The sequence below is a fragment of the Hyperoodon ampullatus genome (assembly GCF_949752795.1).
Source record: "Hyperoodon ampullatus genome assembly, chromosome: 2".
NCBI classification, from domain to species: Eukaryota; Metazoa; Chordata; class Mammalia; order Artiodactyla; family Ziphiidae; genus Hyperoodon; species Hyperoodon ampullatus.
Window position 1 is genome coordinate 170,796,441 of NC_136915.1, and position 14,988 is coordinate 170,811,428.

At 42.1% G+C, this 14,988-nt stretch overlaps 1 protein-coding gene across 1 annotated transcript in view; it reads left to right on the forward strand.

Moving 5' to 3' along the window:
• The window catches only part of SELL (selectin L), a gene marked incomplete at both ends in the record, with an annotated part of 61,136 nt that extends 49,649 nt beyond the window's left edge, over positions 1-11,487 (forward strand). The window contains 2 exons of the mRNA XM_079723838.1: positions 10,915-11,054; positions 11,378-11,487. Of these exons, the coding sequence (XP_079579964.1) occupies positions 10,915-11,054; positions 11,378-11,487 (250 nt within the window). The remainder of the gene's footprint in view (positions 1-10,914; positions 11,055-11,377) is intronic.
• Between the last annotated feature and the right edge of the window lie 3,501 nt (positions 11,488-14,988).

Genomic DNA, 14,988 nt, shown 5'->3' on the forward strand with positions numbered 1-14,988 from the left:
CTCTGTTTCACTTCCTCAGCGACTTTGAAAGAGTCTATGAGTGGTGTTCATGTACAAACAGGTCACCAATTTAATTGTCTTTCTAGCGTTCAGCTGTGGGTGATAACCCTTTTGTGGTTATCACAGACTTATGGTGATCAAAGGGCCCCAGACACAATATGTTCTTGGAAGGATAAAAATACTTTTAATACAAAAACCACTTCCTAATTCATCTGCTGAGTTTAGAGCATTTTCTGTATGTGCATGTCCAACCACTGAGCTTGCACAAAAGAATCTAACTTATTCTATTCAGCTCAGTGGTCACCTCCTCTAAGCATCCTTTCCAACCACCTCTCCACTGCCGTCATCAGACTGAGTCAGATATCTTTTCGTGGAGCTCACACAAGAACGTGTGTGTATACACCGTGTCCTCCATATTGTTACAATTATGTTTCTCTACCCATCTCTTCACTTGTCTTTGAGCTACGTCAGGGCCGGGACCGCGTCTTATTCATCTGTGTGTCTTCAGAGAGTAGCTTAGAAGATAGCGCAGAATGGGCCATAACAAAAATGTGTAGGACAAATAAATGAAACTCTGGTTGGGGCTAAGTGGGCATAAATGGGGTAATATGGAATGTGTCCTGAGAATCTAATTTCTATTTAAGGTTATGTGTGTAGATAGTTTTGTGAAGGTTCATGTTTACTGTTTGAGACCTTGGCCAATGACTGATTCCCTTGCCCTTCTTTCCCTTTCAAAAACTGCAGAGCAAAGATAGAGAAACAAAATGCTTGAGTATAATACCACAGACCAATTTAAATAGAATTTCAGTGGGAAGAGTTAGCAGTTCATGAAATTTGTGTAGGGTATCTTCCAAAAGCTATGTGGGGAGAGCTGACATCTTTGTCCATGACTATGTCAGCCATCAGGGGAGTGACAGACACTTAGGGTTTGTTTTTTTTTTTTCGTTGTAACTAGAGCAGAAATATTGTATCAGAAAGGTTTATGATATATTATCAAATGACAAAAGCTTTGTGCTGAATATACAATGTGATTCCAATTCCATTGGTGACAGTACTTTGGATAATTTTTTCCCTACTCTATGTTTTTCTTTTCTTTACAACAAACATGTATTACATTAACAGTGAGGGGGGAAAGCTATATGTTCTTTTTTTGAAGTTCTAACTTGTCATCCTACAGACTATTCTGTAGAAAGTTCCCTAGTCTTCTATGAGTAGAGGACCAGCTGTGCAGGTGGAACTTCCCTTAGAATTAACTGCCTTCTATTTGACTAGATGACAGATGCTACACATGAAGGTACAACCTTAACATGGCCTGTGGGACCCGACATGGTCTGGGTGCTCCCTAACCCAGCTTCCTTCCCAACCTTCCAGCCACTGTGGCTATCTGGTAGCTCCTGGGCTACTCCAAGCCTCAACTGGCCTAGAAAGTTTCCCCACATCATTTTTTTCTTCTTGCATTTAATTGTGTGATTTTAATCTAATATCCAATGCCCCACCTCTAAATAAAACAACTCTGAGCTCCACAAAGGTGTTGCTCATTATTGAATCCCTAGTGTTAGCACAATGCCTGAAGCCTTGAAGGAGCTTAAATATTTCCTGTGCATATGAATGCACCACTGAAATAATATAAATAGAATTCAGAGAGGAAGATGGGAGGGGACACTTTTATTGTGTCTACCCAGAGCCATCCATCTAATAAATGAATCAACAAGTATTTGTTGGGTGTCTATTTACCCTCTGCTAGATATTACAGGAAAAGCAAGACTAATATAAAAAGGGGCCCTGCCCTTTGGGAATTTCTAGTACAATATGAAGAGATGAGAAAACATGATATGAAACAGAGAAGTAACACTACTAATTACATTATATTAGAATCATCCTGTTTTTAGTGGCCACATAATTAGAAACAATATAGATTATCTACATAGACTAAATCCATTCAAGCAAATGGTATTCAGCCTGAACAGCCTTTAAACAAAGTCAATGGTATTTTCCTTCCATTCCTATTCCTTGGAATCCTTTTCTACTCCCCTCACACTCCCTAAAATTTAACATTATCCCACTTAAAACACATTGTTGGTAGAACCTGGGGTCTACATAGCACCTTCCCTCATATCCATCTGAGAAATTTTTTTTTTAAATAAGGCAATGTCAAGAAGAGGATCTGGAGAGTGAAAATAAGAACAGGAGGAAGTGGAGGCAAGTCTTAGAAAAATAATAGCTAGCACATCCACGGCACTTGCAGTGTCCCAGGGAGTGTTCTGAGCACTTCACACGTATATCCATATAACTGTCCAAACATTTCCATGTGGTGATAACTGATGACTATTATCCTTATTTGTTAACATAGCTGAGGGAACTGAGTCACAGGAGGATAGTAACTTGCAAGGTCACACAGCTTGTAGGCGGTGGAGGCAGGCAGTCTGGCTCTAAACCTCTGCATCATGCTGCCCAGAGTCCCCTGTGCTTTCCCCTCTCTCAGCATACCTTGTCCTCCTGCTACCATTCCTCTATCACCACCTCCTTCACCAGGCTTTCTATTTCTACCACGTATTAATCCTTTCCTCTTTGTCCCAAATTCCCAAGTGCAAATGCAGGCCCAAGCTCTTTAAATCATCTTTATCTTTGGACTTCCAGATTTTTCCATTTTATCCCATTTTTAATCGATCCATGAGATGCCTGTTTACAAGCTATGATAATCATGGAGTGAATGAAGAAAACACCCACTACTGCACAACTAGAATTCCAAGGGGATAAATTGGAGTTACGGTTTTCTGACTTGACACTAAATGCTTGATACTTGATTTTGCTGTCTGATGGCAAATCTGAAAAGTAATAATAATAGCCTACATTTGTTGAGTGTTAACTGTGGACCAGATATTGTTTCAAGCACTCTCCACATATCAATTCATTTAATCACATAACAGCCCTGTAAGAGAAGTTCTGCTATAATCATTCTATTTCACAGTTTAAAAAAAAAGGTGTAGAGAGTTTAAGTAGTTTGGCTAAAGGAGAGCCACACATGGAGCCAAGTGGGGTCTCTAAACCACTGTGCCACACAGCCTTTTACTTCCCCACACTAACCATTTTTACATCTTTTTTCTGATTTAAGAAGCAGAGGTCCCTTTCTAATAATGACCCATGTCTGTTTTATATTTTCACTCCCAAAGTCCTTCCAACAACCCCTCCAATTGCCAGAAAACCCTCAGTGGCTTTCCCTTTCCCACCTAATTATTTTTTGTTACTATATTTGTCCCTTATCCGTCAGAAGCCTGCTGGAATAGAAAACATTCACTGAGACTTCACAGTAACTGGAAAACTTACACTAAGACATTATGATGAAGACAAAGTGAATTTTCCAATATATGACCTTAAATTGGAGCTCATATTATCGTCAAAGGAAACCTGACCATTGCGGGTGTGGGTACGATTCCTACCCTACTCAGCCTGGAATGTCCAGGAGTGATTCGCACTCACCCCTGTCTGTGGACCACCTCCCACGGAAGTCGGAAAACCCCCCCGGCCCGCCTCCTCGGTGACTGTTACTACTAAGCTGCCAACACTGCTCCTGTATTATCTACATTCTAACTTCATGGGAAGGGCTGTGGTGACTTTCAGGAAAGTGAATAGGAAGTTGCTTTTCTAAACAGCCTGACAGCTGAGGGGAGGCAGCAAGACTATAAGAAGTCTGGGCTGCACAGACAGCAGTAAGCTGGCTGTGTCACAGAGGAGATGGTAAGTTCATTTCTCTTTGCTATGGAAAGTGGTTGAGTTGAAGCGGTTTGGAGCTGAGTCAGGCAGGTAAAGCTTCCGAAAACGAGGAAGAGCAGTAATCATGGAGCTTTATGTTGAGTAGCCCTTCAGAGTTTGTAAGCATTTCAAAACCTGCTGTCCACTTTGACCCTCCCCACATGCTTGTGAATTGCTATGTCCATGTTACAAATGAAGCTGCCGTGTCTTACAGAGAGGCTAGGTGTTTTACCTAAGGTACACTGTTAGGCTTGATGTTGTCTGGATCTGAACTTCCGTCCTCTGACTCTACAGCTGCTGTTTTTCCTAGCAGGGCTTACAGGGACTCTCTTGGAGCAAACCTTGGTTAACCCTCAACCCCCTTCTCCAGGATTGCTCTTCTGTCTGGGTTGAATGCAAGGCTAAGCAAGTGCCCTGGGACAAGACTACAGTTAAATGTTTTCTCATCCCCAGCTCGCCTATTTCTTTCTCTGAGCCCTAAGAGTCTGCTGGGACTAATGTGGAGTAGTCACACAGTTCCCATTTCTGCTTCAGCTCTCAGTCTTGTTAGTGACTCGGTTTCCTCATCTATAAAATGGACAGAATAATAGTACTCTACTTTGTAGCATCATTGTGAGGATTAAATAAGTTTACACTGAAAAGCATTTAGGTCTGAGCCTGGCACATAGTTGTGGATTAGTAAATGTTAGCTGTTATTGTTACGAGAAAGAGAAAATTCTTGGGATTTAGTGGGATTTGGGATCCAGGGAAGATCCAAGGAAAAAGGCTTTCTTGAACTCATTAACATTACCCTAGATAAGACACACACAGAGTTTTACCCTCGACTTACGAGGCATATCTCATACAGTCCTAGGGTCTACAATCCTGCAGTCTGTGGCTAGAGAGGAGCCAGACTGTCCCTGTTTTTGAGCCCCTTTCTATGGGATACCAGAAGAAAGGAGCACTTATACCCAATTCACTCCATCTCTTTGCTTTATTATAGTACAATTTTCAAATACTTGTAATGAGAATTTTCCAGGTTGGGGAGAATAGGGATAAAAGGACGATGAAAAGAAGAGGAAGGAGTCTGAGTCTGTCCTGAGTTTGAACTCCAATGATGTAAGAATGTGGTTTACTTTTGTCTTATCTCTTGCATAATTTTCCTGTATTGGTCAACTTAAATGAATGAACAGTTATTTCTTTCTTCCGTCTATTCTCTTTGGGATCCTCCTCTGTTTTAGAGGAATGTTACCAGATTGAATCATGGAGTTCTTTGAGATTCTGACAAAAGGTACAACTCCTTTTCGCAGATGAAAATGCAGACATCCACATAAACACTGAGCTTTATGGATAACTGCAGGGAGTCCCCAGACCTCCACGTGGGTCCCCAGTTAAGAACCCCACCCTTTCGCCTCCTATGCTTTAAGCTCAGAAGTTCCTCCACTGGCATCCTGAAACTAGGCTGGAACTCTGCAATGAAGTGCTAAGAACTCCAGCCCTGGAATTGTTTTGAATATTTCAGTGACAAGACCTCTTCCTTTGCCCTTGAGCACATTTGTCTCTTGGGATTCCGGAACCTCAAACTCTGTGTGAAAATTCAACTTCAAGTTCAGAGTGGCTTCAATTAACCCTAGGACCTGAGGAAAGATGCTCAGGTTTCTCTGGCGGGGTGTTTTCAATCAGTCGGATCTCAGAGTGGGGGAGCGCTAGACGGGGAACTTACAGTTAAATTATGCCAATGTTAGTCAGGGTGTGAGTAGACTAAGAAGCAGGTCTGGATTCATTTCCATTTATACCTTTTAACCATCTTAAGTCTGTTGATTCTAGTTCTTACTCTTCCTTCCATTACCTATTTTTCAAAATGTAATTAAGTTGTTCCCGCTCTCCTGGGCTGGCTGCTAGCTCTTAGAAAGTGCAGTTTCAGAATTTTGTAAGTGGAAGCTTATTAATCAAACCCTCAAACATCAGAGTGACTTACTACATAACAGGCAGTACTGGGAAAAGACTCTGGACCTGACCTTAGAGGGTAGGCACATGATGTTTCATAAGTGGAATTTATTATTACATTGTCTTCTAAGTGACTCATTTCTCTGTTTGAAAAGCAAAACAGAAATTTTATAAAGTCAAATACACAAAATGAATCCTTTATATTTGTAGAGATATAGCTCAGCCATGGTCCAAATGGCTTAAAAATTCTTTTAATATGCTACTTTATATTTAATGCTAATATTTCATCCTAAATAACGGTGATCAGGAGTCTAAATACATATATACGTGTGTGTATATATATATATATATACGTATGTATACTTTGATTCTTAGTGTTGATGTTGTACTGGGCTCCTCTTCCTGTCTTTATTTCTATTTGCCATTTGGCTTATAGACCTCTTTGTTTCACTGTTTCATTTTCTGCCTTTAGGCTGAGGCCACTGATATCTGTGCTATATTATCACAATCACCCATAAACTTAAGGGAAATAATATGAAATCAGTTGTACTGCCTTGAAAATCTAGACTTTGCCACCGACAAGTTGTATAGTTCTGTCTCTTCAGTGACTCTCATATCTGCCTTCCCCCTTTGTATTCTCATTGACCCTCTTTAATTTCCTTTCTTTCCCATAAGAAATTTCTAAGATAAAACAAACTGATTTTGTAGATATTATAATATCCAAAATTTGCAAATATTTATTCGGTGCCCCACCATGCACCTAGCAGTGTGCTAGAAGTATATGTAAATAAATGTTGAAGAGAAATCATTTGTTTAAAACCACCTGTAGACTTGCTGCTTTTTAATTTGAAAGACTACAGATTATAAATATTACCTCAAATTACAAAAAAGAAACACCATCGTTAGATGCATCTATTCAGGAAGCTTCTCTGTTCAAAACCCTGGCAATTGGATCCCTTCTGCAACCGTCATTTCAAACTCACAAGATCTGACTCCAGACCAACTTCTTTTCAACTAACCTCTAGGACTTCCCAATTTTCAGCAGCAATCAGACCACATCACTACCTCTCTTAAAATCTACTTGCTGCTCCATTTGTCTTGCACTTAGAACAAAAACCTCACCCCCTGTTTTAGTTCCTAAAGCCCAGAGTGATCTGTCCCCAGCTTCATCTCATACTCTTCTACCCTTGCTCACTGCATTCCAGCGACACTGATGTTTTCATGTTCTTTGAACACTCCACATTTTCCTTCCACCTTCAAGCCTTCACATTAGCATTTCCTTCTGTCTTTAATGCTTTTCCTCCTGCTTCTCACTGGTTTCTTCTGGTCATTCTGCTCTCAGCTTAAATGCCACCTTTTTAGAGAGGTCTTCCCTGACCTCCCTCCCTGTCTAATGTAAGCACCCCGTCACTCTATCACATAACCTGGCTTTAATTCTCTACCAAGCACTTATCACTGTCTTCTATTTTTTATGTTTACTCGTTCAGTACTGTTGTGTATATATTGGTGTTTGTTTCATTGTCTGTCTTCCACAGAATGTACATTTCATGAGGAAAGGAATCGTGTCTTCTTTCATCATTTTAATTGCCAGTGCCTATAACAGTGCCTGACACATTGTAGGCACTTAATAAATCGATAGTTATTGAAATAAATAATGGGAAAGGACACAGGCAATAACAAGGGCGTGCCTATCTTGGGGTGGGGAGGAAGGGATTGGTAATAGGGAAGGCTCCTTTGAGGAGGAGACTCTTGGACTTTTAGAGCTAGGCATCCACAGAAGGAGAGGGCGCTCTGGGCATAAAAAGAACATGGGGAATATACCGTGCATTCTGGAAAGTACAAGATGTCGTGTTATAAATGCACCGTAGAATTGTGGTGGGGGCAAGGTGTAATTGAGGTGTAATGGCAGGAGATGGGACTAGACAAATAGGAAGAAGCCTCATCTTGAAGAGTCTCACAGTGTCATCTTAAGGAGCTGGTATGTACTGCTCAGGGAGTAGGAACAGCTGATGGATTTTAAGTAGTGAAGCAATATGATCAGATTTTGTGTTAGGAATATTATCCAGACAGCATTAGAGATAAAGAACTGGAGATGGGTAATCTTGAGAAGAAGTGACCAGTGAGAAGATGATTTCTCTGGTCCAGGAAGGAAATGATAATGTCTGAATTAGTGCTGCAGCAATAAAGTGGAAATCTGGAGAATGGCCAGGTATCTCATCAGAAGGTAAAGTCAATAGGATTTGATGGCAGATTGATGTGAAGGGATCCTCAGTGTTCCCTCCCTGGTCCCACCTGATGGAGGACTTCAGGGTCTCTGTGGGCAGTTAGGTTATGGAGCTCGGGTCAGTGATACCGTCTGTTCATAAGAACATGCATCCCTTATATGAGCCTTCTTCGGTGCTGGAGCCTTTCAAAGGGACACACCCACTCCAGAGAGTTACATGGAATTTGCCTTCACCTCTCCCTCTTCTAAGAGCTGCCGCTATTTGATGCTTCTCCAGGCTTTCCTGAGACACACCAGCTATGGTAGGTCCTGATTCCCCCACTTCTCTTCCACTTATCCCCATCTGCCACCCGCATGGAGTTTAAGTGAGTGAGTCCTTCTCCGTTGTTCTCTCACATGGGATGCGAGCCATCATGCCCCTTGTTTCTCTCATACTCAAAGAGAATGAGACCAAGTGCCGAGAACATATTATTTTTTGCACAGCCGTATTATACTCTTCTACCTAATAATACACCTTTACATTTGATACGATCGCTGCTGTAACCATATTGTACTTAGTTCTAATTATCACATATTTCTTCAACATTTTCCCATTCAGCACGCCTCTATCTTACTTTTAGTCATTCCCTTGCCATTTTTCACTTATTCATTCATTCATCTATAACATATTTATTAAGGATTAAGCATCTGCTCTGTACTATGGCTGGGATTCAGACATGAGTAAGTCATATCCCTTGCCCTGAGAAACCTCTGCCAGCAGCTGCCTCCAGCTGTGTGTGCTCATATGTTTGTTTTGCATGTGGATTGCAGACTTCATGCTCAGGAGGAAAGTCAGGGATGGAGATGCTGATGGAGAGCCACTGGCAAACAGATGACCATAAAGAGGCCCTAGGAAAGCAGAAGAGTGATAAGAGAATAGGGCCAGGGAGGTAGGAACCCAGGGGAATCTCTATCTCTACCTCTGCAAGAGGGTTGACGTGGATTCAGGAGAAGACTCAGAACAGTTGCTCAAGATGTCAGAAAGAATCAAGAGAAGAACCAAGGGAAGCATTTTAAGCAAAAGGAAATAGTAATATTTATTGCTGCAGAAAGGTCAAAGAAGGTAATGATGGAAAGACTTCATTGGGTTTGGTAATTCGGATGTCAGGGGTAAAGTCAGCAGGAGCAATTTTGTAGTCTGGTGGGACTGGGGGCTGCAGAGGAAAGGGGAGGCAAGGAAATTAAGAACACTGAACTGTAAAGGAAGGCGAGAAATCAGACAGGACCTAGGCAGAAGACAGAGGGTCTAGGGAGGGACATTGTAGGTTGTGCCTCTAAAAGTGCAAGGCTGTGGTCTACAACATAGACAGGAGAACAGAATCACCTTTCTTTCTTTCTTTAAAAAAATTTTTTTTTCACATCTTTATTGGAGTACAAATGCTTTACAATGTTGTGTTACTTTCTGCTCTACAACAAAGTGAATCAGCTATATGCATACATATATCCCCATATCCCCTCCCTCTTGAGCCTCCCTCCCACCCTCCCTATCCCACCCCTCTAGGTGGACACAAAGTACCGAGCTGATCTCCCTGTGCTATGCGGCTGCTTCCCACTAGCCATCCGTTTTACATTTGGTAGTGTATATATGTCAATGTTACTCTCTCACTTCATCCCAGCTTCCCCGTCACCCCGCCCCGTCAAGTCTGTTCTCTACATCTGCGTCTTTATTCCTGCCCTGCCACTAGGTTCATCAGTACCGCTTTTTAAAATTCCATATATATGCGTTAGCATACAGTATTTGTTTTTCTCTTTGACTGACTTACTTCACTCTGTCTGACAGTCTCTAGGTCCATCCACCTCACTACAAATAACTCAATTTCATTCATTTTTCTGGCTGAAGTAATATTCCATTGTATATATGTGCCACATCTTCTTTATCCATTCATCTGTTGATAGATATGTAGGTTGGTTCCATGTCCTGGCTGTTGTAAATAGTGCTGTAATGAACATTGTGGTACATATACCTTTTTGAATGATGGTTTTCTCAGGGTATATGACCAGTAGTGAGATTGCTGGGTCATATGGTAGTTCTATTTGTAGTTTAAGGAACCTCCATACTGTTCTCCATACTGGCTGTATCAATTTACATTCCCACCAACAGTGCAGGAGGGTTCCCTTTTCTCCACACCCTCTCCAGCATTTATCGTTTGTAGATTTTTTGATGATAGCCATTCTGACCAGTGTGAGGTGATACCCCATTGTGGTTTTGATTTGCATTTCTCTAATGATTAGTGATGTTGAGCATCTTTTCGTGCATTTGTTGGCCATCTGTATGTTTTCTTTGGAGAAATGTCTATTTAGGTCTTCTGCCCATTTTTGGATTGGGTTGTTTGTTTTCGTGATATTGAGCTGCATGAGCTGCTTGTACATTTTGGAGATTAATCCTTTGTCCATTGTTTCATTTGCAAATATTTTCTCCCATTCAGAGGGTTGTCTTTTGGTCTTGTTTGTGGTTTCCTTTGCTGTGTAAAAGCTTTTAAGTGTCATTAGGTCCCATTTGTTTATTTTTGTTGTTATTTCCATTACTCTAGGAGGTGGGTCAAAAAGGATCTTGCTGTGATTTATGTCATGAAGTGTTCTGCCTATGTTTTCCTCTAAGAGTTTTATAGTGTCTGGCCTTACATTTAGGTCTTTAATCAATTTTGAGTATATTTTTGTGTATGATGTTAGGGTATGTTCTAATTTCATTCTTTTACATGTCCCTGTCCATTTTTTCCAGCACCACTTATGGAAGAGGCTGTCTTTTCTCTACTGTTTATTCTTGCCTCCTTTGTCAAAGATAAGGTGACCAAATGTGCGTGGGTTTATCTCTGGGCTTTCTATCTTGTTCCATTGATCTATATTTCTGTTTTTGTGCCAGTAGCACCCCTTAGGGGTGGGCGGGGCCTAGGCTCAGGACCCATGCAGCCAGAAAAGGCCCTGGGGGCAGGGCCTAAGCAGGGCGAGTTCAAGCATGGGGCGGGGCCTCTGCTTAGGACCTGTGCGGAAGGGGAGAGACAGCACTGGGAGTGTGGAGTTGCCCAGTTTGGCGGCAAGGTCCTGGGTGAGGGCGTGTGGGTGGGGTTTAGGCCCAGCACCTTGGAGGGCGTCTCAGAAGGGGTCTCCGAGTGTAGAGGTAGGGCCCTGGGTGGGGGGTGTAGGGGCGGGTCTTGGGCTCTGCGGGAGGCTCCGAGGACAGAGGATTAGGCCTTGGAGCCCAACAGGCTCCCCGTGCCTAAGTGGACAGGGAAAGCGCTGGCTGCGTTCCCTTCTGTCCCTCCGCGCCCCTCCCCCACCGTCTCCCCCAGGGTCTCCCCCATCCCCGCTGGACCCCTAACCGTGGGTGGGTCCCGCTGGGTGTAGGAACTCCTCCCCTCCCCCAGCCACCCCTCGGGGGTCCGGGTCCCGGAGGTCCGGCCTTTACTTTTGCTCCCCCTTCCCTCCCTCCCACTCCCTCAGGCCCCGCGCGGCTGGAGGGGGCCTTGGTGGGCAGAGGATCAGGCCTGGGATCTCAGCAGGCTCCCGGGGGCCCAAGTGGACAGGGGAAACCCGGCCATGCTCCCTATTGATCCTCTGCCCTCCCAATGGTCCCCCAATTTCCCCCTTCGGGAGTGGGATCCCTTCCCCTCCCCCAGCCGCCCCTCAGGGGCACGAGTCCTGTCCCGCCCCCCTTCTCCTCCCCCCTCACTCCCCGCAATGCGCCATGTCCTACCCGGTTGCTGGGGGTTCCTCCCGTCCCCTTAGGTGTCCGTGGTCCCCCACCAGTGCCTGGTAGGTGCCCTAGTTGTGCAGAGATGCGAATTCCACATCCTCATAGTATGCCATCTTGACTCCGCCCCCGTCCCACAATCGCCTTTCTATGGTACCATTCCTGCCAACTTTATAAGCCACCCAGAATGCTGGCAGCCATGGGATTCCTACTGGCATTTACTACCTCTTTCTATGCAAAGGTCGAGGGAGAAACACTTCTGGCTCCTTCTAGTTTGTCTCTGCCTCTCTCTTCACCCTGCAATCACTTTTAGTTATTTGAAAAGTAAAATTAAAGATTACCATGGTGCAAAGCAGCCTTCATGAAGGTTTACACAGGCACAGGATGTTATTCTAATGACCCCATCTCAGACTCCTTCCCAGTGACTTCCAGTTTGAAGCAGGTTGCCAAAGAACATTAAAGTGAAAATTAGCAGAGCACATGGGCTGCTCCTCCTAGAGAGGCATTTCCTGGTGCTTCAACACTTAACTTGTTTAGTAACAAACACCAGGACAGAGTCCTTAACTGTTCACCAATGTAGACCCCTGTCCTAAAGATGACAGTGAGAGCAGGGGCAGATGTGAAAAGGCTTACCCACCCCAAGCAAGTTTCAGAGGGAAATTATTACTCGATTGAAGATGTTTAAGCATCATTCATCCTCCACACCCACACACAAAACCCTTGTCAGTTGCCAATGAGTCAAGGTGCTGCTTTACAGTTAACAGAGATTTGAACTTGGGGTCCATGAACCTTCTGAAATTGTCTAAAAAGTTGCAAGTCTGCAATTTTTTAAAAAAGAATCCTGACTATGGGTTTTATCAGACTTTCAAAGGAGTACACGAGTTCTGTGAAAATAAGAATCACTGTCTTAACCCAACATACATTCTGGTACGGAAGCTTCGGCAAATCATCTAAATTCGCTGAGTCTCAGTGATAGGCAGTGATGGTGGTCCCATCTTGAGCATCCATGGTCCAAAAGACCCGCTGAAGAATGCTGGAGAAATGCCTAATTGATCTGGAGTTATCTTTACGGTTTCCTACAGCTCTCAAACATTCTATGAGAGGTGATCCTTGGTATTTGATTTTAAAAAACAGAAAAGTATGGTCAGGTTAAAGCAGGGGACACACAATGACTTGCATTTTCATTTCTTAGATATTATGTCTTGATCAGAAGCACTTACCAGTCCTCTAAAACCTTAAAATGTTCAAAACTAGCACTCTGTTTCTCTCTATATATATTTTGTTTAAACCAAACCATACTGAAAAGTTTAAACAAACAAGTTAAAACATAAAACAGCTCTGTTGGGACAGTGGGAGGAGTTGGGAATGGAGATAGGGAATAGGAGCCTCACCTGGTCACTGTCCCAACACACTTCCTTGAGCTGGTCCCGAAGCCAGAGAAACCCCTAGAAATACTCTCTACAGGAAGAAAACCACTTTCTAAGGGCACAGGGAGAGCACCACTAGATTAAAAACACTGCGATCCTCCTCCAATCTACCCAAGAAGAAACGCAGTAGAGATTCAAAGGCAAATATTGAGGTCCCCTTCATTAGGCTACACTACTGTCCTCTTCACCAGCAATAGCTTTGCTTCTGTACCTCCAAAAAAATTCTGAAAAACTAAATAACCTCTTGAACCTTTCTAAGTGGAGAGCTAAAATTTTTCATCATAAGTTTTTAAATAAAAGATGGAATTTCCAGTACATTATAAAGATTGGCCTTTTACAGTAAATAAATATAACATCATTCCCTAGGATTTATCCAATGGAATAAAATACCATAGTGATCTGATAACACCTATCACTTAAAAAAAACATAAACTAGTTTCTAATAATAGGGAATTTTATATTATTCATTTTCTCTTCTTTAATACCTATTTCTATTTCACTTCCTCTACAGAATTTAAATCTAATTCATTTTTAAGGTTAAAGTATTTTATTGATCACTATATCATACTTCTTTACACAAATAAAAACATAATTAAGTTGAAATGTAAAAGATGCAATTTTCTGAAACCATACATCTCTGCTAAATTTTTCACCTTTTTGATTGAGTTAGCATGACAATTACTTTTAGTACACAATTAAATAAAATAGCATAAACATACTACAAATTTTGATAAGTAATTTAAACTTCCCTATTTAAAATGCTGTTGAAGATGCATCTCTACATGAGAAGAGGGGCTTTTTCCCTATTCATGTAACCTTGTATGAATATTATTTATTGATACAATCAAACAAGTTCAGCATCAATTCTATTCCTAAATTTCATTTTTTGAGGATTTTTAAGCATTAAGGACTTTTATTCATATGACTAAGTAAATGGAAATGGAAGCTCATTATAGCAATGTCTCTCAATTCTTTGAATTCCTTCCAAGTTTCATGTCCCAAATTACAAAGTGATGTATTATCAACATTTAGTCAATGGTCTAGCATCTGACAACTTAAGTGGGTCTTCATCAAAGCTGATGAAAAGAGAGAAATGGAAACCACTGGACTTGAAACAGACTTGTTACACTATCATTTGAAGCATTCAAGTTGTCAAGATCTAAACCAATATTTTGGATGGTCTCTGTTTGGCACACCCACTGATGTTTTTCACATACAGAGGCAAGGCCTAATGATAAATAAGAGTCAAGTTATAAAAGGTATGATTTCTTTTATAAAATGGGAGAAGGACACATTTGTAGGCAGATTGGTTTTAGGAAACTGCACATGTTGGAGTTGAGAACCTGAACACAGATTTACTTAAATCCTCCTTGTCTGTGTACCCCTTGGGAAGCCAGGCTCATTCTGGTTTAAAGATTTCTGCTGTAGAACCTGGCATGGTACTCTTTGGGTACTGAATAGAAATATGGTACTAATAATAGCTGGTGATATAATACAATCCACAGAGAACTCCATGGGATTAAGTTTCCACTAAGGGATTATCACCATACTTCCTGTGCAAATAAACAGCACCATAAATCGTAACATTATGATACTCCCAGTGTTTGAGGCCAGAGGCCTCAACTGCAGAGGCCAGTTGATCAGTGTCCTAGTTCATAAGAACACAAAATGTACCTGCTTATTAAAGCCAATATTCAGAAACTCCTAGATGGAAAAGTGCCAGGCTTCTTATACAAAGATAACCCCACTATCTGGGAGACTTGCACTGATCTGTGTTGTATCCACCTCACTGTCTGGTCTGGCTGTAGTCAACAGTGTATATGCACTGTGCACGTGCACACACACACTACCACCACCCACCCTCCCCATACAGCCTACATCATCCATCTCTGGAGCCCAGCTGAGGCAATTGAGAATTTCTATATGGGAAGGGT